The 23,725-nt window shown below is 44.9% G+C and overlaps 1 protein-coding gene across 1 annotated transcript; it reads right to left on the bottom strand.

Annotated features, from left to right (window-relative positions):
* Positions 1-1,608: 1,608 nt before the first annotated feature.
* Positions 1,609-22,763, bottom strand: MYLIP (myosin regulatory light chain interacting protein). The gene is made up of 7 exons (XM_079777674.1): positions 22,477-22,763; positions 21,155-21,345; positions 9,145-9,330; positions 7,457-7,654; positions 6,796-6,960; positions 5,283-5,703; positions 1,609-3,935 (listed from the first exon to the last, which is right to left on the bottom strand). The coding sequence occupies exons 1-7, from the start codon at positions 22,561-22,563 to the stop codon at positions 3,846-3,848; spliced, it is 1,338 nt and encodes a 445-aa protein (XP_079633800.1). The 5' UTR covers positions 22,564-22,763; the 3' UTR covers positions 1,609-3,845.
* Between the last annotated feature and the right edge of the window lie 962 nt (positions 22,764-23,725).

Here is a 23,725-nt window from a genome sequence, read left to right as displayed (position 1 = left end):
ATTTGCCCAAACTTCTGTTCTGCAGGGTATTTCTTTCTCAAGTTTATCTTGGAGAAGTTCATATTTTACACAAGAGTAGTCTCACTGGCAGGGGTAAGGGACAACCCCAGAATTTATCAGCCTTGCACTTGAGCGCCTACTGTGACAGGATAGAGAACAGACCTAGTGGGAGGGGTAGAGTGGGGTTAAACAGTCCTAGCGTCAGCACTAATTTTTAGAACCCTTAAAAAAAAAGAGATAAAAGAATGTGGGGGTTTTTCAAGTCTTGTAAATTGTGCCTTTTGGGAGAACAGCCTCTTGAGGCTTCAGGCTCTCCATGGATTCCTCTCAGCTGTCTTTTGTGACTCACCCTCTCCATGGCTCTCTCCTCCATGCCCACCTATGGCCTCCCACTGAAAATACAAAACCAAAACATTTCTCTTGACCATGTCTCCTCCTATGATACATAAATGACAGAGGAAGGGAGAGGGAGAGAGAGATAGAAACATCGATGATGAGAATCATTGACCGGCTGCCTCCTGCACGCCACACACTGGGGACTGAGCCAGCAACCCAGGCATATGTCTTGACCAGGAATCGAACCATGAGCTCCTGGTTCATCGGTTGATGCTCCATCACTGAATCACGCAGGCTATGATACAACCTTTATTTACTCCACCTCATCACCAAACCCATATTGGCACCCATTTTTCACTTCCACAACCTCGTCTCACATTTGTATTCAGCTCACCACAATCCCCACTTCTCATAATGCACTCACTTTTTCTTAGAACCTAAGACGTCCTAATACTGCCACGTCTATGGCCCTTCCTCAGTATTCTCGGTCTTTGACTCTGCTTCAGTCTTTGACGTAGCTGACCTGCTTGTTTGAAGTTGTCTCCTGGTGTAGCTTTTAGTCTCTTGATTTTTCTTATCCCTTTTTTTTCCATCTGGTAAAATCCAACTAGTGTCAGGGCTCAGCTCAAAGCTCCTTTGTAAAGCACCCTTATCCTTGGTCTGTAAGCAGAATTAATCTGTACCTCCATAGCACCTTCCTTATAGTTTTTTTATATCATCTTGTAATATGATGGTTTTCATGTTAGCCACTAAGCTTAAGGAGTCCAGGGTCTAGTAGGGTTAATAATATCTTACCCATTTGTTGGCTAGCCATCAACCTGGCTAGCATTTTGAAACTTACACACTCTAGGTCTCCCCAGTGCTAATATTCTATGACTTTTGAATATTACTTAACTTTTCTAAATATAGAAAACTAGAGGCCCAGTGCACAGAAATTTGTGCACGGGGGTTTAGGGGAGTGCCCTCAGCCCAGCCTGCACTCTCTCCAATCTGGGACCCCTCGGGGGATGTCTGACTGCTGGTTTAAGCCCGATCCTGGCAGTCAGACATCCCTCTCACAATCCTGAACCGCTGGCTCCTAATCGCTCACCTGCCTGCCTGCCTGGTCGCCCCTAACTGCCCCTCCCTCCCCTGCCGGCCTGATCGCCCCCAACTTCCCCCCCTGCCAGTCTGGTCACCCTTCACAGCCCCCCCCACTGGCCTAGTCGCCCCACGCAGCCTGCTTGTTCAGTCGTTTGGTCGTCCCTCACTAACCCCCCTGCCGGCCTGGTTGTAGGCAGCCATTGTGAGAGTGTGATGGTCAATTTGCATATTACTTCTTTATTATATGGGATAGTGTATGTTACAGGTTAAGTACATGATACCAGCATTGTGTGTCATTCATGTCTTGACCACTGTTCAATTTCTAGTGCTCAATAATAACTTACTTAGTAGGGGCTCAATAAATGCGTTGAATGAACAAATGAGTCAATTCCTAGAAATTGATGAAAGACTGACTTAGGTATAGGAAAAGTAGAGAACAAATCCCTGTCTTTCAATTTTTTGAAAATTCTGTCCTTGAAAAAACTGTACGTGTACTGAACCAACCGTTTGTAGCAATTGAAATTACCTTCTTCAACTGCTACAGGTAATTATCCTTTACGTCTGTTATATGCAGTGTTCTCTACTCCACAAAGCATTTCCTGAGCAACACAAATTAACACACACTGGCATGTGTAGAGCAGTTAGGTCCTAGCAGCAGGCTAGTCGTCCTGTACGATACGACCTAGTAGCCTGTGTAGAATAGGTTCTGCAGTAGCCTGTGACCATTACTGCTAGACTCTGGACAAGTACTTACCTGTCCTGACTAGGCAACTAACCAGCAGCAGCAGCCTATAATCAGAAAGCATAGAAGAGTGAATAACTGAATGTTCTCTTTGATTAGGGCCAATACCTGAAAGAAATTGTCCATATAGGGCCAAATTAGATATAAACTATGATATTATCAATACTCTTTTAAGTAAATTAAACTGGCTTAAATAACAGTAACTGTGATGATACAAACACCGAATTTGCTTTAAAGTCTTTATTATCCTGAATATAAAAGACAGAAGTCCTCTTAGGATATAACAGAGTTCTTTATGTGGAAACATTATTTTTTTTTTACAAGTGAAAAAATAAATACCTTTTGGAATAAAGGCTTATATGCTAATATGTGCCATAAAAAAGTAGAGTTTTAATATCTGACAAAATGTCTGTGCAAAGAAACAAATGCATAAACACATTACTGCTACATTAAGGCAATATGAAAAGTATACTCAGAAATCTCAGTAAAGTGACAGTGTAGCTTTCTAGCTTTAACTCAGCTAGTATTGCACCCAATACGGTCATCTAGGTTTCCCGACGTCCTAGAGAACCTACAAGCTGACCAACGTCCAAAATGCCCAAGTGGGAGTGGAAAACATGACTAAGAATATAGAAACAAAACACCTGAAACCCCTCTAAGACCTATAGAGGGAACAACCACAAGTTAATGCTTAAGCATTTACAAAAAAAAAAAAGCATACAATATCTAGATACTTATTATAAGGCTGTGAAAGGCTTGATGGCTCAAGCAAAAGTGACCCCTGGGTGAAGCTGGGGTAGAGTGCTTGGGAGAACGGACGAACACCCTTGTTTGTATTCCACAAAGCTTCCTCTCAGTGAGCAACACTCTCCTTCCCCAGGAACACGCTCCCTTTCCGATCTTCAAATAAAATATTCCCCCAACTCAAGAGGCCCAAGGAGTGCCGATTCCTCCACTGAAATCTTTTAGCCAAATTGGTAGCATTTTATATTTGGAAGCTGGTGGGTAAGGAGGGGTGGGAAAGGGACAGGAAGCCACCCACACTGAGTTATCTGTTTTCTACTAGCCAGACTGGTTTAAATCTGACAACTCGGTTGTCAACTTTTTAACAGTCAGATGATTTTTAAATGTCTGCCTTCTAATCACTCTTGAACAAGTTACAAAAACAGAAATGACTTTAAAACGATGACTATGTCTTTAAGAAAAAATTTCCTATTAAAACTGTTCAGAGCTCTGTGACCATACCAAAAAAAACAAAACAAAAAAGCCCCCCCGAAGTAACCAGGTCAATTCTTAAAACCAATTCTTACAAAATTGGCTGCAGGTAGGAAACTTACCTTGGGATACATTAAGAGACTTACAACATCACTTCCTAAAAGGTACCCACTTTTTGGCTATGTTGCCACCTAATGACATCAGAGGTTTTACTTATTCCTTTACTTGATCATAAAAAGAATGGAAGTCCGAGGAATGTGTCCATGTTCGAGCTCTCCCTGGTCCCCACCACTGGAGCTGCTGATGGCATGTTTTGGTGGTGAGGAGTGTTGTATTCTTTTTATTCTTCCTTTTTTTAAAAAAGGTTGATGGGTGTTGGAGTATTTATTTTCTCCACAGTCTATCATCCTCCTAGTTTGTAATAGTGCAGCTCCTGGAAGCGTGGCCTGTGCGGTAAGTGCACAACAGATCAGATGACGGTGAGGTTGAGGAGACTGGTGTGAGTTGGAAGATAGACGTGCTGAACATGTTCTACCCGCGACCTGCAGACAGGACACGACTGCAAAAGAGAAGCCAACAGTACCTGTTAGGGTACCTCCCACCTGCATGTTCACAGTGTTCACCTGTGGCCCCCAGTACATTCTGTTTCCTAAATAAGCTGCGGTCACAATTGTTTCTAGCTTTCAACTGGTAGAGATCTTAGCTTTCCAACCAGTTTGAAAGTTTATACTTTACAGGGGATTAAATACAAATATTATGAAAAAGGATAAACTGAAGGAAATGAATGAGGTTTTTCGTCAAACTCTAAGCAAGGCACAATGAGTCAAGTGATTTCCAAAGACTTCTTGCTGTGCAACGAGGCTGCGGTCCCCACACGGGCAGACTGCCCCGCCCCTCGCCTCAGCAGTGATATCTTCCAGACTGTGCTGGCTCGGCTGGCTGACGCAGGCCAGCGTCACTGGCTTGATGCCACCTGGCCAGCGAGTGTGGCTCCGCTCCCAGGCCCAGGCTTCTCAGTAAGCACGGCCCTTCCTAGGCCAGAAAGGGAGCCTTAGGCACGTGGGCAGAAAAAGACAAATCCAGGACCACTCCTGGGGAAATAATTTGTCACAGCAGCACTATCTACTCAAGGACACAGGCATTCTGTTGGCTCATGTAACTCTCAAAACAGCTCTGAAATGAGCACTTTCTGAAGGACTAGCCGTTATTTAGGACTTGTTTTACATAAAACCATAGTAAAATTTAGCAAACAGTTCTGAGAAATGAAAAAAGTTAAAAGAAATTATCCTAAGAGGAAATGTAAGGTATAGGAAAGGGAAAAAAAACAAACTATATATGAGTTGCTTTTATTTTTTGTATTAATACTAAAATTAGTTCGACTTGCTAAGTAAGAGCCACTCCAAGGGGTCCCTAGAGGCAAATGCAGTAATAAGAATAAATAAGTTATAAATAATCACAAAGTAAACAACCTACCCATGGATAATTGAGAGTTAACTATAACCCAAAACTCTTAAGTATTCTTTCTCAAATATTTTAAGTAAAGACCATCCTCTCAAGTGTCAGCAAATGGGGGGCAGCGTGACACAGAAGGAGAAGCCCTGGGCCAGACCTCCAGAGGCCGGATTCCAGCCCTCAGCTGAGCACCTTGTGAATCTGAGCTTTGCTTCCAGCACTTGAAAAGAGTCCAGGGCTTAGAGCAATCACACTGTGGAAAACAGTACCCTCATCCAAAATGTTTCAAAAGGGCAATGCCTTTCAAGTCCCCGAACACCAAGACCCGTCCAGGTGCAGGTGGACATTCCCGGTTTGTATGTTACCCAGCCAGCACCTGGCAGGTCGCAGGGGCTCACTATGAACCAGAGGGGTAAGTGAGGCTGTGGGGAGGGCAGGCCGACGGACCCCTCACCTGGAGCTGGGCTGCGCAGCTCTCACAGCACACAGTGTGGCCGCAGGGGCAGAAGGCGGAGTTGATCTCCTCCTCACAGCACAGCATGCACAGCATGGCCTCCTTCAGCTTGCGCAGCTTCTCCTGCAGCACCCGGGTCTGCTGGCAGCTGAGGCCCTCGCAGCTGCTGCAGTTCAGGCTGCTCTCCGAGGCCTTCAGGGGCGAGCTGGGAGGGCTGTGCTCGCTCCTGGAGACCAGGTCCACCACGCCGGCATTGTACAGAGCCCTCCTGGCGTGGTCATACACCTCCTTCGATGTTCTTTTAATGTCGAAGACATACTTCTTGCCGAGATTAATGTTCTCATTCAGAAACAGAGATGCCAAGTGGCCCTTCAAGTCTCGACTATACTGCATCATGACGGCACTGGTCACTGTGTCACACCTGCGGGGAGATCGAACAGCCACTTTAGCACAGACAAGCCCGCCATTCCTGAGATTCAGACCGTCAGGCATTGCTGAGACGCAGAATTTTCGTGTCAGCAGACATTCAATATGCCTACTTGCATGCTTGAAAGTATATACTTCCAGTTTCATGAGTGCTAAGGATAAAGCAGCCATAAACGTCGGGGACAGCGAATGTCCCCTCCACCTGCAAGGACATGAGCGATGGACAAAGCAGCTTGTGGCAAGAAAAAGGACATCTTTCTTTGAAGTGTTGGTTTTATGTTAAAAATTCCTACAAATTTTCCATCCTGTTCCACAATTTGCATGTCTATTTTAGCATTAAAAAAAAAAAGTTCAGGGTGCCTGCCATTTAAATTTCTTAGCTCTAATTTCCCAAATATTCGTGTGAAACTCTACTTTAAATCACCCTCTGTAATGAGGGTATCAAAATTGTTATTAAAAACCCTTTAGGATCACAGCTCTGCCAGAAAGGAGAGGACTTAGGTCAGGGATGGCGAACCTATGACACGCCTGTCAGCACTGACACGCGTAGCCATTTCTGATGACACGCGGCCGCATGCCGAGGATGAACCATTTGCTGCTCCTGAGGATGAAACATTTGCGACTAGAGTCTTGGAGTTAGTTTTTTCCTCAAAGTGACACACTACCCGAGTTATGCTCAGTTTTTTGGCGAAGTTTGACACACCAAGCTCAAAAGGTTGCCCATCACTGACTTAGGTCATCCTGCTGGCAAAGGGCAAAAGGCAGCACCAGGGCGGTGGGGTGGGGGTGAGGGGTTGGGGAGGGTGTGGGGAGGGGGGAGTGCTGGGAGGAGGTACTGGGAGGAGGCAGGAAGAGGTGAGCTGGGGAAGGGAGTCTGTAGTGATACACATGCACTTTCTGTGGGAAAAGCGGGACGAGGTTGCTAAGGACTCCTCTGCTACAGGAGAAGTGAAGTGTTCCACAGCAGCTGATTTCTTAAATCCGGTGCGCGGTTTACTGACACAACAACACCAGAAACTGGGAGTCTCCCTGCCGCCTGCCAGCCTTAGCGCTGAGGATGGACGCTAAGGTTAACTGCGGTACGTGCCTGTAGAAAGCATGCGTCTCCGTGATTGCTCGGTAGAGCCCGCTGGCAGCCCTGGTGCTGATCATCTTAAACAAGAGCACGATGCTGTTCCCGGACTCCTTGGTGACCGTCAGGTACACATTCTTTCCCGACTGGGTGGCCATCTGCACCACGGGGTACGCTATCCTGGGGGACAGGAAGAGAAAAGTGAGCAAGCCCAGAGGAGAGATTTGTCATCGCGTGCACCTTCATAGGATTCTCTCTCTGTGCTCATGCCCCAGTAACAAAATCAGGTGCTCATTCAAGTACTCGATTCCTAGTTAGGAAGGCAACTAACTGTGGGTCAGTGAGAGAAGTGGTGGAGCAATTTTTTTTTTGGCGGGGGGGAGAGGTGTGTGTGTGTGTGTGTGTGTGTGTGTATAGATGAAAGTGAGATTTTTATAGCAGTGAGCAACTTATTTGAAAAAAACATTCAGCCTGTCACATCAATACACTTGAGTTAGTATTTTAAGAAATAATTAGTTATCAAAGCCTGAGTAAAATGAATGCTTGTACCAAAATGAAACACTTACGTTCCTAAAGGATGACGGTTCAGTAAATCCCACTCCATTTTCTATTTTCATGGTTAGAGCTATGACTGTATACATATATGTAGGTCTGAAGAATTCAAGACTTGGATTACCTATTAATTGGGGTAAAGTCATCTTTACAAATTGAGATTCCTTCAGGTCCAACCCCAATGAGGAGCTTCTGCCCTTCGCTGTCCCTCACAGAGTGCCATTCGATGCCGTAGTTTTCCATCGCCGACACGATCTGCAAGACCTGGTATTCCGCCGAGGCCTGGCTGGTCCCCTCCAGCTCCTTATGCTTTGCAACAATGCTGCAGGCCACCAAAAAGGCAGAGAGGTACACAGAGAGATTAACTTACGCAGCCTTTAGAGAAAAGTCTATCATTTTCATTAGTGAATTCTACTGACACTGTCATTTGTGAATCACAATAACTTAAAGCTGTATGTTACTGCTGTTTCTTTTATTTAGCAAATTTACTGTAAAATACCTCCAAGACACTAGTCAAGATCTTGGCTATTAAATATTCAGTAGAAAGACTATTGGGGATGTTGGATGAGGGTGAATTGGAAGAATTATGAAAATCTCTAAAAATACATGTAAGAAATGTCTATGTAAGAACTTCTTATGCATTTGTCTACATCAGTGATGGCAAACCTATGACACGCGTGTCAGCACTGACACGCGTAGCCATTTCTGATGACACACGGCCGCTGAGGCGGCCGCACGCCGAGGATGAAACATTTGCTGCTCCTGAGGATGAAACATTTGCGAAATAATGTTTTTTCCTCAGAGTGACACACTACCCGAGTTATGCTCAGTTTTTTGGCGAAGTCTGACACACCAAGCTCAAAAGGTTGCCCATCACTGGTCTACATTTACTTTGTAAATTTCACTAAAACATAGCATTGTAAGGGATTGATTAGATCGTTTGCGACTGAAAAAAAGACAGGATTTATTTGATATACTGTGGCGGACACCCTCTAATCTAGATCCCCACCTATGGGTGCTCTCCCCCTTGGAAATGTCCTTCCCCTGAGTGGGGGCTAAATCGATGACTTGCCTCTAATGAACAGAATATGGCAGTGATGGGATGCCACTCACTTCTGAAATTAAGCCATAAGAAGACTGTGACTTCCACCTTGGTGTTCTCTCTTGCTCTAGCTCGGGTTGCTTGTCCTGCGTGAAGCCAGCTACCCCGTCATGAAGAGGCCCCGTGAAGAGGCCCGTGTGGCAAGGAACAAGGCCTGCTGACAAGCCACCTGAGTCCGCCTGGGAGCGGAGCCCTCCCTCCTCCACCAGCAGCGTAGCCGCAGCCTCATGAGGGATCCTGCGCCTGAGAACCCAGCCATCCAGGACCAGATTCCCGACCCACAGAACTGGGGGATGTTTGTTGTTTTAAGCCACCAAGTTTTGGGGTAACTTGTTACTGAGGAATAACTAAGACACCTGTGTTAGGTCTCCTGGTTTAATCCTCGCTGGGATGAAGAGGATTCCAGCATATAGGACAGGCTTTTGATTTTAGGAAATTTGCAATCTTAAAAGGTCAGAGATTTTTTTTTAAAACTCCTGTGATATAGCATTTTATATAAGGGCATTTATTTGTGTGAATTATGTGCTGTGTTTATAGGTTTCTCAAACAAAAGGCTAAGAATCTTTTGAAAATAACTGGTTAAATTGGACAACTGTCTAGTCTTAACCTCACAAATTATCTATACATACCATAGATTCATTTTCTCCTGGAAATGCGTATACAGTTGATAGGTCTACGGGCACAAACACCAGCCTTAACTGCAGGCTCACCTGTTCAAGGCTGCACTGGAGAGCTCCCTGGCACACAGCTCCTCGTAGCTGTACTTGGCGGTGTTCTGGTTGTAGTCTCCAAACTTGGTCTGGGCCAGGAGGGCGCTGAGCTCCACTGCCTGCTCGGGGGAGCACTGGAGATGGCCGGCCAGGAGGGCCTCCTTGATGTGTAAGAAAAAGATATGCCTACGAAGCAATGCAAGAAGGAGGTTATGCTGGGAACTTTATATCAAACTCAACCTGCTTAGCATTTTCACAACCACTTTTAAGTATGGAAAACAGCAATTTAAAAAGCCACCCTTAAAATGCTTACATTGAAAAACTTGTTAAATCACGAGTATCCAGGTACAATAAGTCTAAAGACTAAGTTCTCTGGAAGAAAAAGTATAACCCAAACAAAGACAAATCTAAGACATTTCGGTAATATTCAAGTTACAAAATGTGAAATAATTACACCCAAGTTTCTGCATTATAGTTTTTAAAAAGAAATTACTGTAATAAGAAAAAACTTTATCTTGATATGGAATCAGTATCTTAAGATCCTCACCTTTATTGAAATGACCCCCACATCTCTACTTTTAGCCCAAACATCTCTCCTAGGAATCGGATTAAAATGTCCAGGTGCCTGTAGATTTCTCCACTGGGATGCTCCCCAGTCTCCCAATTTTAGCTCATTCAAACCAAACTCACCGTCTCCTTTCCCAAGTCTGCTTTTTCTCCCAGTGGAAGCCACAGTCTGATTTGCTATTTTTCCCAATAAACTCACTTTTGACTATTAATCTTATTTCCACCTACTTGCTATTTCTGAAAACTCTTTAAATCCAGCTCTATTCTTCCCACTTTTACCTCCCCTGCCCTACTTGCACCTTTACACCTTTAGAGACTTTACAAATCCAGATCTTGCTTCTATACTCTGAGCTGATCCACTTTCCAAGCTGCTTGCTCTGGCATGTACTTGTCATTTCTCTGCTCAGAATTCTTCCAGGGGTCCCACGGTTTCCGAAAAAGCACGCTGTCAGCATGGACCGAGGCTTCTCCACCCTCCTGCCCCACCTTCCTACCCATATCTCCTGTCATTCCCTCCAGCCACTCTGCCCAGGGAAAGAGATACTTCCTCTCCCTGGAAAACCCAACATGTTCATGCCCCTATGGCCGGTCTTGCTGCTCCCTCTGTCTTGAAGGCCATTCTTTCTTTCCCCTCATTTAGTCTATATCACTCGCAAACTATTTATTCCTCTATTACAGCATTTGACATATTCTAACTTCTTAAGTACCTCTAATCTCAGAGAGCTCCATAAAGTGCAAGTAAAACTGCATATAGTCTGTAATTAGTTTACATTCATTCCCACCTAAATTTCATCCCATTTGACCCGCCCTAATTCTATACAATAGTACCTTCTCCACTTACTAAAAGGTCTGCCATACTCAGAAACTCGTGTGAAACTTCAGGTATTGTCTGCTAATCCACACTGCCAAAGATTCTCAAGAGAGTATACGAATGTCCACAGACAGATTGGCCTAGGTTAGTGGTCGGCAAACTGCAGCTCGTGAGCCGCGGTTTGCCACTCAGTTGACTAATGAGTTTGCCGACCACTGGGATAGGGGCTTAATCACAAGGAACAACAACAGCCTGTAATTATTGGAATCGAGAGTCTAGGTCAGTGGTCGGCAAACTCATTAGTCAACAGAGCCGGTTTGCCAACCACGGGCTTAGGTTATAAAATTGGTCTCTGGCAAATGTGTAGGTATAACCTCCCTTTGATGACTTGTTATAGCCTCTCAAACTAAGGAGTTGTGACCACTGGCAAAGCTCTGAATCCTGTTCAGAACCGAGCTCAGATCAGCTCCCACCTCAGCTGGATACCCCATTCCTGCCCTCAACACTGCTTTTGTTCATATACTAGCCTGTGTTTGATGTTCCAGGAAGAGGGGGCAACATGAGCTATGCAAGAAGGTGCGACTAGAAATATAAGGAGGAGCTTTTCTGAGAGTCTTGTCAGGTTGACAAGAGCCATTAATCTCCCATTAAGAACTGTTTAAGTTTAATATTCCATGCCTTCTATAATGACAGAGAAATGTTTAAAATGATCAGATTCTGCCAAATACTACAGTTTTTTCCCTTTGTTCAAAGTCCCTATGAAGAAGTCACAGTAAGAATGCGTAATAGCAATGAAAGAAGATAAGCATGGTTTTTATTAACCCAAACATCTGCTAGTCTTTAAAGTATTTCTGACATACTGCTAAACTGAGAGGGGGTTCCCTACTGGGGCAAAGAAATAACCACAGAAATAACTTGCTTTAAAACAGCTCTCTGAGGACTGAGGCCCAGCAGCCCCATAAACGTCAGTGTCACAACACAATGTCAGCCCTCTGAAGGCTTTCAGATGACGTTCAGTCAACTTCACCTTGGCTCATGCGCCTCTGTCTCTGTACTCATCGGGGGCATGTTAGTAGAAATGAGATCTGAATATATGCTTATATTAAAGACGGAAAGACGTGCTGGAAGGTTGTAAGGGTATCACCACAAGCTAACTCTTTCAACTTAATTACCTCTTACGTGAAAGTGTCTTTTAAGGTGTTTACCCAGTATCAAGTTAGAGACTCATTTCTGCTTTATTAAAGAGCAGGTATAGCTTGAAAGAGTTTCAAAATCAGTCCAATTTCTTTTTCCAAACTATGCATGCCTACTTCTGAAGAGACCGCTGCCAAGACCAGAGGCGAAGCAGCAGGCACAAAATAGTAACAGGTGGTCGGCAGCCCGAGCGTCATGCTGGTCCTCTCCCGGCGTGTGGGTCGGAATTAAAAAAGGGGGCAGGACAAGTGGCCTTTTCTACACACTCCACATTCCAGGCTGGACGGCAGTCATTACCCTGTAGGCAGAACTCTCCTTGCTGTTGACATAACTTTCCGACAGGGCCCTGCCTGCATTTTTCAGTTTCATGGCTACAAAGCAACCTTTCATTTCAAGTCAACAAATATTTGCTGTGCATTCCCTCTGTGCCAAGCCCTACGCTGGGGTTACAGGGTGAACAAGTCTGACTGTTCCTCTTCAGATGAAACTTGCAGCCTTTTAGTGTGAAGGAACACATTCTGGCTTTTGGTGGCCACTCTATGCTGTCCAGGAGAAGCGCACAATGGAGCAGTGACAGCAAAGGTCACCAGCTGTGAGGAGCCATCAGCAGACTATTTAATGTGCTCTTTCCCAGGGGGAGGATGGCAGAGCACGGAGACATGTTTCCAATAAGGAACCAGTGATGGCTCAATAGTTAGGGACAGTTCTATTAGTTCATCTCGAACCATCGGGCCTGTAACTGTCTGGCCCATGGATTTCCCCCCTCCGTTTTTCTGTATTGTGTGAAAAGTTACCAATAACAACAATAACAAGCAGATGTGGTCAAAGAAGCCATGCCTGCAGTGAATTATTTTTACCTAAAGGTCAAAAGTGGTTAGCATATCTAATTTAATTTAGGCTACATTCTAGAATCACAAACAGAATGAAAGCTTTTGGAAAAAACCCTTTTCTTTGTCTTAGCAAAGGTCTATAAATATGTCCCATAGACATAAACTCAAAGTATATTTTCTAAACATTCCCTGGTTACATCTTAAAATTCTTGATTCTTCAAGTTTTACCCAGTTACTAAGAAAATGGATATGTTCAATATATGGATCACATTTTGGGGGCCAAAGTGAAACATCCTGGATAACTCATATCTCTGCATCATGGGCACATATGAATTCCTACTTACTGTAGCATTATGGAAGATTAAAAAGTGAAGTGAATATAAGGATATACCAAATTTTAATTAAATAAAAGAATCACATATTCTTGATATATTTTTGTTTCAAAGTACTTCAAATTTCCTCTGTTCTAAAAATTAATTTATTTCCGTAGCTTTAAGGAATTAAGGCATTTATCTTTTACGAATTGTAACCAGAGAATCTTCCTCTAAACACTGGCTTGACTGATAAAGAAATCACCTAAAAAGCAAAGTAGAACTTTCTGCAGACCAGTTGGGAGTCGTCTATCTGCTCATCACGGATGGTTACTCTCAATTACTGCCCTCCAGGCATCTTTCCAGTTACATCATTTTAAAGAGCTTTTTGTCACACAAATATAAGATAACTATATCTCTGCACTATTAAACTCAAAATTTAAGTAACTAACCTAAAACATCTTTCAAATGGCTAACTAGCTATTTTTAAGAACTCTCTAGTGCCAATAATTGAACTGTATTTTTGCCTCCAAAGACCTGACTGACCCTGGCCATCTGTTATTAGTGGTTGGTTTGTCCCTCACCTAGTTAGACCCCAACTGAGATCACCAGTATGCCTGCCTCAGTCCAATGAGTCGCGTAACCACCATCAGCTTATTTTAAACCAAAGACTGCCAAGTTATACTTTAAAACCATCAAATCAAAACAGAATTGCTGTAAGAGTTTTCGTTTTGTATCTTAAATTCCAGGGAAACAAAAATCATTCCAAGAAGGACCATAGGCCTAAACATAAAAGCGATAACCATAATGCTTTAACCGTTTGCACTCGGATGTGGAGTGTGACTCGACACGGTTAGCATCGGTAGCAGCTCGTATGTCGAATTGTATTGAATGTATCAATAATTTAAAATATAAAAAAATCCAAATAAATAAGTTTGTATGAAAAGAAACTCCAGTTTTTTATTCTACTGCTGCGCTTTGTAAAATCTGGGGTATTTAAAAAATTAAATCCCGAGTAGAATAAAGGAATCGAGAAAAAAGCAAGCGAGTGCAAAGGGTTAAAAATGAAACAGAGGAGAGCATCTTCACGACAGGGGGTAGGCAAAGGTTTCTCATGACAATCAGCAAAAATTACAAAAGAAAAAAATGGATAAATTAGACTTTACCAAAATGAAAACCTCTACTCATCAAAAGGCATCAATAAAAGAAAATATAGTATTTACAAAACACTTACCTGACAAGCATCTGGTACATGTAAAGAATTTGCAAAGCTCAAAAATAAAGGCACCCAGCCGGCATGGCTCAGTGGTTGAGCGTCGACCTATGAACCAGGAGGTCAAAGTTAGATTCCTGGTCAGGGCACATGCCCGGGTTGTGGGCTGGATCCCCAGTCTGGGGCATGCAGGAGGCAGCCAATCAATTATTCTGTCTCATCACTGATGTTTCTATCTCTTCCTTCCTCTCTGAAATCCATAAAAATATATTTACAAAAATAATAAATAAGGCAACAACTCAAAAATGGGTAAATGACTTAACAGATAATTCACAAAAGAAGATGTACAAAAGGCCAAAAAGCACACGAAAAGGTGTTTACTACCAAGAGAAACATACAAATTAACACTGAAGGCTGGGAGGGATGTGGAGGCACTGGACTCTCATACATTCTCAATGGAAGTGCAGAATGGTACATACAGGGTTTTGGGAAGAGGTCTGGCAGTCAGTTATACAACTAAGCGCCTGCCTCCTGTATGATCAGTTATTTCAGTCTTAGGTATTTACTCCAATGAAAACACATGTCTACCCCAAAGACTTGTACTTGAATGTTTGTAGCAGCTTTATTCATAAGAGCTAGAAAACAAGTCTTCATCAAGAGGAGCATAAACAAACAATAGTACATTCATACCATGGAATACTATCCAGAAATAAACAGGAACAAACCACTGATATATATACACTGGCTTGACTCATAAAGAAATCACCTAAAAATCAAAGTAGAACTTTCTGCAGACCAGTCGGGAGTCGTATATACAATGTGATAGATCGCACAAATTTATGATGAACAAAAAGGCAGACACAAAAGTGTGCACACTGCATGATTCCACACATGAAGCAGAACAGGCATAATTAATCTATGCTAGAAAACCATACCACCTTGGTTGTACAGCCGGGTGGGTGGGGGAGGGTAAGGAGGGTGGGGACTGACTGCAGAAGGGCATGAGGACACTTTCTGGGGTGATGGTAATATTCTAAATCTTGATAAGGGTGTGGACTAAACAGGCACATCCATTTGTCAAAAACCCATTAGATGGTGTAATTAGAATTGATACATTTCATCCTAAGTAAATTTTATATCAAAAGGGAAAAAAAGAATTGTAGGCAAATATTGAGGTCTAGTTAATGGTATGCATACTGAAATATTTAGGGGGAGGTGTACTTACACCCAATTTATTTTGAAAAGCACCAGAAAGAGTGATAGAAGGTAGAGGGGTCAATAAATGGATAAAAATGCGGTAAGGCAAGTAAACTGTTGATAGTAAAATTTAGAGTATTGGGTGTTCACTGTAAAAATCTTCAACTTATCTGTACGCTTGAAAATTTTCATAATAAAAGACTGAGGGAAAAAAATACTAGCGAAAATCCCTTAGGGTCTAGGTTCAGAATTCAAATGAATAGCTAGCGATACCTAAAATGAACCATCCAACCTACACTTCATGAAGGCTTGCAATTGAGAAACCTGTCACAGCCAAATAATTATGAAGTCAGGTCTCCATTCAGGCTTAAGGAAATCCTTCTCAAAACCCAAAATGCAAAATGGGAATCACTAATAAATTTGCTCCTCCTTGAGATCCAAGAAGTTAAAGGATACGGAGGTGGAGGGGTGGTGCTGGTGGTGGGAGACATTCCCAGCTTCAAAAGTGATTACAACCCAGACCAGAAGAATACTATTACTTGGAAGCCTAAAATCTGCTTTTCTAAAGAGTATGATTACTCACCATAGATACCTGTCCTTGACAAGCAACAACCCAGGCCCCCCTACAATCTCTGTAACCCTCTGGATTAGTGGGGGGTGCTGGCAGGTCCAGGAGAAGCTTGGCATCAGGCTGCAGTAGGGTACAACTAGAGATAAAGACACCCGGTGCCCCTGGAGCTAGGCACCTCTGGGCACCCTGAGTCTGACGCTAAGTGCCACCTAAACCTTCCAATTTTATTTACAAATTATATGGTCAAGATTGAAAGTTCAGTTTGATTACATAAACCCTGATTCCTCAGTGTTTTTTGGAGACTTCATGTACATGTACTAGTATAAGTATCAGAAATCCGTACAGAGACTGACTGAAGGTGCCCAGATGGGAGATCTGTGGCTAAAATAAACATATAGTAACACAAACATCCTGTATTCTGAGCAAGAAGAAAAACAGAGAAGTTAGAATCCAAATTAATACTTTCTTTGGCAATACCACACATGTCTGTTTTTACTATTTGTGCTTTCCTGGAGCCTTTTTATGTTTGGGCATAAAAAAAAATACCACCCAAAGAAAACAATAAACAAATGGCCTCTAGGGTGAGGTGAAGGGGGTGAAGGAAGCAAAAGAATGCTAAACACAGCAAATTCTTAACAGAGAACAATCACTACAAACATATTTTAACGGGGAGATTTCTTTTAGTCTCAAACTCCTCAGTTTACAGAAGCAAAACATTTTAATTTCTATAAGAAAATGTATATCAGCAGTATAAGTTAACCTGATTTTTATTTATTTCCAAGTTCTGAATTCACCGACTCAACAAATATTTAGGCACCTGCTAGACTCTGGGGATACAACGAGGATCAGCTTTCATGGAATTTAGGTTATTAGAGTGGCTGACAATAAACAAATTGTCACATCAGTAAGTGCAGCATTATACACTCATTAAATGCTATAAAGGAAAGTTACACAACGTCTTGGGAGAGTTTAGCCTCCTGAACGGGCCTGGAGGTGGTTTTCCCGAGGAGTGGTGACGAGCTGAGGTCTGGAGGCAGGTGGATTTAACCAGGGACAAGTCACTCATCACTTGCCCTAATCTCTGGTTTTGAAAATGTTGACAAAATCTGGTCTGAATTGCTATGAATACTCTAGGGCCTCTGAAAGGCAAGAATTTCAAAGGTTATTATTTCAGACCTACTTCCAGAATACATTAGTTTCACTTTTAGTTTGAATCCATAGCATGGCAAACATCTGCTGAAAATACCTGCTGTCTCCATCTCTGGAATGTGCCAGCTGAGTCTAAACAAGACTCTCTGGTTACTTTCCAGATTCAAGAGCAAACATAATAATCTGTGTAAAGAACCAAATCTAAAATTAGGCCAAATCAGAGACCAATGAACTCTATGTATCAACCGCATAGAGTTTTTTTTTTCTGTTTTGAGAGAGATGTATTGGGGGAAATTATATAGAGAGGAAGCAGAAGCAAAAACAAAACAAAATAAAAACACACAAACCAACAAATCCATTGCTAGAAGAGGCTTTAGAGACAATCTAGTCCCAGGCTTTCAACTGAGATAAAGAGCTGTCTCAGTCTTAGGAGTCTGCACACACTGGTAGTTGGTGGCAGAGCTGGGCCTAGAATGCAGGGCTTCTGCCTGGACCCCAGTACCCTCCTATTACAAACAGGCTTTCCAGCTGTCCGGCTCACAGCAGCCTCCCTAATCCAATGCAAATATATTAACTGGCCCCCAGTCAGGCCAGCTCTATTATGAGCAGACTACTTTAATTGTCCACTGAGGACAACTCAGCCAGGATATTTCAGTACCACTTAATAAACAGGCCAGACACTTTCAGTACACTAAGTGTACCCTGATGACTTGACTTGGAGACAGTAAACAATCACCTCTCATAACTGGACTGGTAAAACTGAATTTACTCACTACATAAACACATCTATTTCATTTTTTGTGTCATTTTATATATTTTATAATGAATAATTAAACAGTGAAAAGTTTATCAACCAGCTTTATCTTGCTAACATAACATTAGGAGAAATAAGTATTTTTGTTCTCTAGTATGATGCACATAAAAACAATGCTAACTGCATGTGCCCTGACTGGGAATCCAACCATAACCTCCTGGTTCATAGGTGGAGGGTCAACCACACTAGCCGGACTAAAGATTTTTTTAAAATTGACTTTTAGAGAGAGAGGAAGGGAGAGGGAAAGAGGGAAACATCGATGTAAGAATGAAACGTCGATCGGGCATTGAGCCCTCAAGCTGGGTACGTATCCCAACCTAGAATTGAACTGGCAACCCTTCAGTGTACAGGATGATGCCCAACCAACTGAGTCAGAGCCACCAACAGTTTAAAAGTAAGTCAAAAGCCTAGGTCACACTAATCCCATATAATAAAGAGCTAATATGCAAATGGTCATCACGCCCTCACGCTGTCACGCCATAACCGCTCAGACACTCAACACTGGGGAGAGAGGAATGGGGACCAGCCAGGCACAAATGAGCTCGCAAAAGAGGAATGGGGACCAGCAAGGCTGCGGCCCGGGAGAGGGACAAGCCACCTGCCCTGCTGTCCTGCCCGCAATCCCGGGTGCCAGCGGCTGTGCCTGTGGCCCAGCCCGTGAGAGGGACAAGCCGCCTGCCCCTCAGTCCCCAGCGCCAGTGGCTGCGCCTGCGGCCCGGGAGAGGGACAAGCCACCTGCCCTGCGGTCCCCGGGTACCAGCAGCTGCGCCTGCACCTGCACCTGCGGCCTGGCCCGGGAGAGGGACAAGCCGCCCGCCCCGCGGTCCCGGGCACCAGTGGCTGCACCTGCGGCCCAGGAGAGGGACAAGCTGCACGTCCCGCAGTCCTGGCGCCAGCGCCTGTGGCCTGGGTGAAGCCGCCCGCCCAAGTTCCCCTGCAGCTGCAGCTGGCCCGGGCAAAGCCAGCCTGGGTTCTGGGTGCCTGCGGCCGGCCAGAGGGAGGGAAGCCCAGGTCCCGGGTGCCTGAGACTGGCCAGAGGAGGGAATCCTGGGTCCCAGGTGCAGGGTGAGGCAGAGGCGTTTAGGGGCGATCAGGCCAGTAGGGGAGCAGTTAGAGACGATCAGGCTGGTAGGGGAGCAGTTACGGGCGATCAGGCAGGCAGACAGAGGTGGTTAGGGGCAATCAGGCAGGCAGGCAGGAGAGCGGTTAGGAGCCAGAGGTCCCAGATTGCGAGAGGCAGTCAGACATCCCCCGAGGTGGAGAGGGTGCAGGCCCGGCTGAGGACCCCCCCACCCCTGTGCACTGGGCCTCTAGTCTATGTATATAAAAGTCTAATATGCAAATTGTCCCCTCAGGAGTTTGACCGGGAGTTCAATCACTTGCTATGACCTATGCTGACCTCCAGGGGGAGGCGCGGAACGAAGGAAGGCCCGGGCTGGCAGCTGGCAGCTGGGGAAGGAAGGCCCCAGCCGGCAGCCAGAAGGCCCCGATCGGCCCTGATTGCCAGCCAGGCCTAGGGACCCTACCCGTGCACAAATTTTGTGCACCGGGCCTCTAGTTTTTTCAGTAAGATTCCAAAAGGATCTAAAATCAATTAAAATGACATAGTCTAACTAGGTAGGTACATTCTTTAGATATTAGGCATGAATCTCAAGAATCAAAGTCAATTGAGTCAATAAAGTAGGAAATTTGATTCCAAGTCTAATTCACAAACTGTCTCTATTTCTTGTATGAATAAAATAATTTGATAGTAGCTATTAATTCAAATATTAGAAAGCATAGGTAAAGGCCATTTTATAGTAAAATTTAAAGTCTGTAAGCATTCATTATACAAATGTATAATGTACTACAACTACAGTCATTGTTTAAATGATGTATTTGTTCCTCCAAGCTCCTGCAGATTTAAAAAATAAATCTGTGTCATCAAAATAGATTTGTATCTGGAGGCCCTGAAATGATTACAAAATCATGATAAAAGTACACAATGAAAATAGCAAAATATTGTGCTCTCTCTCTCTCTCTCTCTATATATATATATATATATATATATTTTTTTTTTACTTGATAGTTAGCACATTGAAGTGAAACGTAGACGTTTTCACAACCCAGCTTTTAAGTAAACACACACACAAAACCATTCTGATTCACATAGCCAGCTAAAACATCCTTAAACATGCAATCACTTGAATATTTTGCAAGACATTTTTAGGAGCACTAAGAATTCCAATATACCAGTTACTTCAGAAACAAAATTAAACATTTATCTTACTCTTTAAAGCTCCACAACAAGGCAAAACAGAGATTTCAAATGCAAATGAATAGTATTTCAAAATATGTTTCTATCAGTCCTTGGGTAAACAAACAAAAATATGACATGTTAAAAACTCTTAAGGTAAATTGCTTATTCATCATTACTCAAAGTTTTCTCACTCACATTTTTCATGTGCATGGCAAATTTCCAAGCCAAAGGGTAATGAAAAAACATTAGAACTTAGACCAAAGTTTGCCATATTTAGAATTAGTTTTCTTTTTCCTTTTTCTTTTTTTTTGACATGCCACTATAAGATTTAGGTCTCTTGCATATCAGCAATAAACATGAAACACTGGTTCCCAGTTTGGCTCATCCTTCAGAAAAGCATTCCAGTCAGCCCAGAGGAGAAAACATTTTCAGATTGAGAGGAAGCCACATGCTCCAGCTGTCTACCACTACTGGTGGTTTTCTAGAAGTAAACAATCTAAACTCAACAATCACGTGTAACATATCTGTGGGTCAAAGTTGGGTTACACTGGCCTTAAAAGAGTTTCCTTACTAAGTTTTCAAGAAACTTCAAAACTTTAAAAATTCTGCATGAAGTGGGACAGAGCTCTTTACTATACATTGTAATCTGACACTAGGTTGAAGAAGTTGACTAAGTTGAAGTAATCCAAGAGGAACTGTTTCCTGCTTTCAGTTAGAATGTCCACAATGACCTATAGTAACCTCTGAGGCAGAGGTTACCTGGGGGTATTAGATGCTACTGTCTGGAAATCAATTGGGTTCTCTCTCTCTCTCTCTCTCTCTCTCTCTCAGCACTAACCTCAAGTATTTGTAAGCATTCACCCCTGTTCTTGCATTGTGTATAAAGGCAAGAGAAACCACAAGCAGAGTTGGAAAATGTACCTCAGGCCAACTATATAGCTCCCTCTTCACCTCAATAAAAGGGCTGTGCCACAGAAAACTTTTAAGTTATCACCCAATTCACCCTCTATCAAACAAATGTGCCTGTGAATGAACATCTCTGGGAAGGCACAATGACCTTTTCTAAGAGAACCAAAGGTTTATTTGACATTGGTTTATTTTAGCATCACTTTACCGAGTCTGCTCCTGTAAGATGAGATGAGGCTCCACGAAGAACTTGACTCTCAGTTTAAGCCGGTAAGGGGCTAGCCCGTCCATCTGCTGGGAGATCCGGTTTCTCAGATTTAGCCATAAACTTTCACCTTTGCTACCCGTAAACTGCAGTCCAAAATAATCCACTTCTATAATTCCCAACCGCCTGCACACCTAAAACAAAAATAAATGCAGCATGGATGAGCACATGGTCCATGTAAGTCAAAGCAAACCTAAGGACTCCAGGTGAGTCTAAGATTCCTGCCTACTTTTGACAGAGGTCAACAGTGTTACAATTTCTGTGGTAAACTGGAAGAACCAAGTTCTTCGGCTCCAGTTAGGCCTAACCACTAGGTGAAGTAGACAGGCTTGCCCTTCCTTTAATTAATAGCTATGATGGCCAATGGCAGTAAAGAAAAATGAGTCCTCAAAAGTAGTCTTTCAGAAAAGCTGAGGATTACCATTTTCCTTCTTATTCCAATCATCAGAATTCCCTTCACCAGCACAATTGACACAGCTGATTTGGCAGCTGAGTATCTGGGCAATTTTAACCATCTGGACTCAAAAGAGAGAAAAAAAAATGAGGAAACACGCCACAAGTGTCACTAAGCTTTACAAGAGGTTCCCCAAACATCTCAGGTCTAGCAGGTTTCAGGGTACAGCGTTTCACTTGAGATCAAATCTGCTTTCTGCCATGCCAGTATCCACTGTTTGGAACCCTTCCTCACTCTTAAGGAGGCGCCGCGTGCTTCAAGACAACTGCGGAGTAGATGACCAAAGCCTACGCTACGGTCCTCGAATCCCCAGCAAATCCCGAGGTGCAGGTGAATGGTCCATTAGAGAAGCAGCAGGACACAAGCGCCTGGCTTGTCTGCCAGGCAATCCGGGACCTGAGACCGCATCTTGAGACGCAGGTGTCATTGCCAGGCCCCGCGGGGGACCAGACAACCGGCATCCTGCACACACCTGCGGCAGGTGTGCTGGCCCGCCTTCTTCTGGGAAAGTGCCGAGCTGGAGGACTGGGGGGGCTGGATGGCCCGCCGCCGCATGCGTCCTCGGTGCCCCCCACCATGCGCTCCCGGCGCGCCGGGATCTAGGCCGTACGCCCCACGCCCGCGGGGTGGAGGGGGCAGGAGCCGGGCGCCTGGGGGACTCTGTCCCGCGCCGCGCTCCCCCCACCCCCGCCGCCGCCTCCGCAGCTCCGCCCGGCCCCTGGCAAGCGGTGCGCCCCAGCTCCTGGCGCCGCCACGAGGCCCCTCCACCTGGGAGGACCAGTCAGGTCCCCTCTTGGCCCTTCATCCTCACCTGGTTGAGGCAGTCCTCGCCGTTTGCTTTCGCTTCCACCTCCACCTCCATCAGCACCGCGTCCGGCCTCGTCACATAGCACAGCATGGCTGGGGCCGCCGCTGCCTCCACAGCCGCCTCCTCTTTGGTGTGCGCCGGGCTGCCGCCTCGCCACCAATCAGACCCAGTTCCGGGCTCGGCGAGGCTGGCCCTCGGGAGGCTGCCGCCCTGCAGACCGCCGCCTGCGCCCTGCGGCCGCCGCGCCCTCCCGCCAGCTGGCCGTCCGGGTTTCCGCGGCGGCGCCGCACTCCAGCAGCCCGACTGCCTGCGCCGCGACAGGGACTCCTCGGATATAGCGGCCCCGCCCCCTCCGGCTGGGGGCCCCGCCAATCACGACGGCTCCGCCCCGCCTCCGCCGCCCCTCCAGCCAATAGCGGCGCCCGCTCAGCCGCGGCCTCACCTCCCAGCGCCGGCTGAGTTCCCGAGCCTCCCGAGGAGCTGGCAGCTTGCGGGCGCCGAGGGCTGCGGGAGGAGGGAGGCTCCCGAGCACACCCGCCGCCTCTGCCCGCTGGGCGACGCTGCACCGAGCCAGCGACCGCCCTGGGCTCCGAGGCGGAGGACGCCTTTCTGTTGGGCTTGAATTTACAGTGATTGCACGCCTCCAAGCTGCCGCGGTTCTTCAGAAACCTTGGGTCTCTCCCCAAAAACGCATTTCGAGAGGTGAAAAGGAGCAACCCCAAGGCCCAAGGAAAACTATTTTCCCCTGGGATTTGCCACAGTGTGTGGTTGAAGGCGGCATGTTCCTCATTTCAGACTTCGTCATTGAAAAAGCAATCTGAGTATAAAAGTTTTTGCAACTGACCCATGAGCCACGGAGCTTGATCCAGGGCTTCTGCATGGATTCTCGCCAGCGTCTTCTCTTTACCTGTTGTGCTGAATCAGAACACCTTGTAGGGCACCAAGGCCCTCTCTCAGGTTGCCCATTCTAGCTCACGTCTTATCTCCATTCATTAAACATTCATTAAGCACCAGCTGTGCTGCCTGACCCTTCTCTCCTGCACCCAAATGTTATCCTCTTCTTAAAGACAAGGGACTCAACCCAGCACCTAGCAGGTGGTATAACCTCAGTAGTAGCTATTACTAATGAAAGGTCTGCAACTCTTCCCTCGTTTACTGTTTGTTCTTCTCTGCCAACACAATGCTTAGCCTGGCTCGTTGGTTTCTTTAAAGGAAAGGAGAGCAGATGTGGATGGACCCTTTGAAAACTTAA

Source organism: Cnephaeus nilssonii (genome assembly GCF_951640355.1).
Source record: "Cnephaeus nilssonii genome assembly, chromosome: 7".
NCBI classification, from domain to species: domain Eukaryota; kingdom Metazoa; phylum Chordata; class Mammalia; order Chiroptera; family Vespertilionidae; genus Cnephaeus; species Cnephaeus nilssonii.
This window is presented reverse-complemented; position numbering and strand designations above follow the sequence as displayed.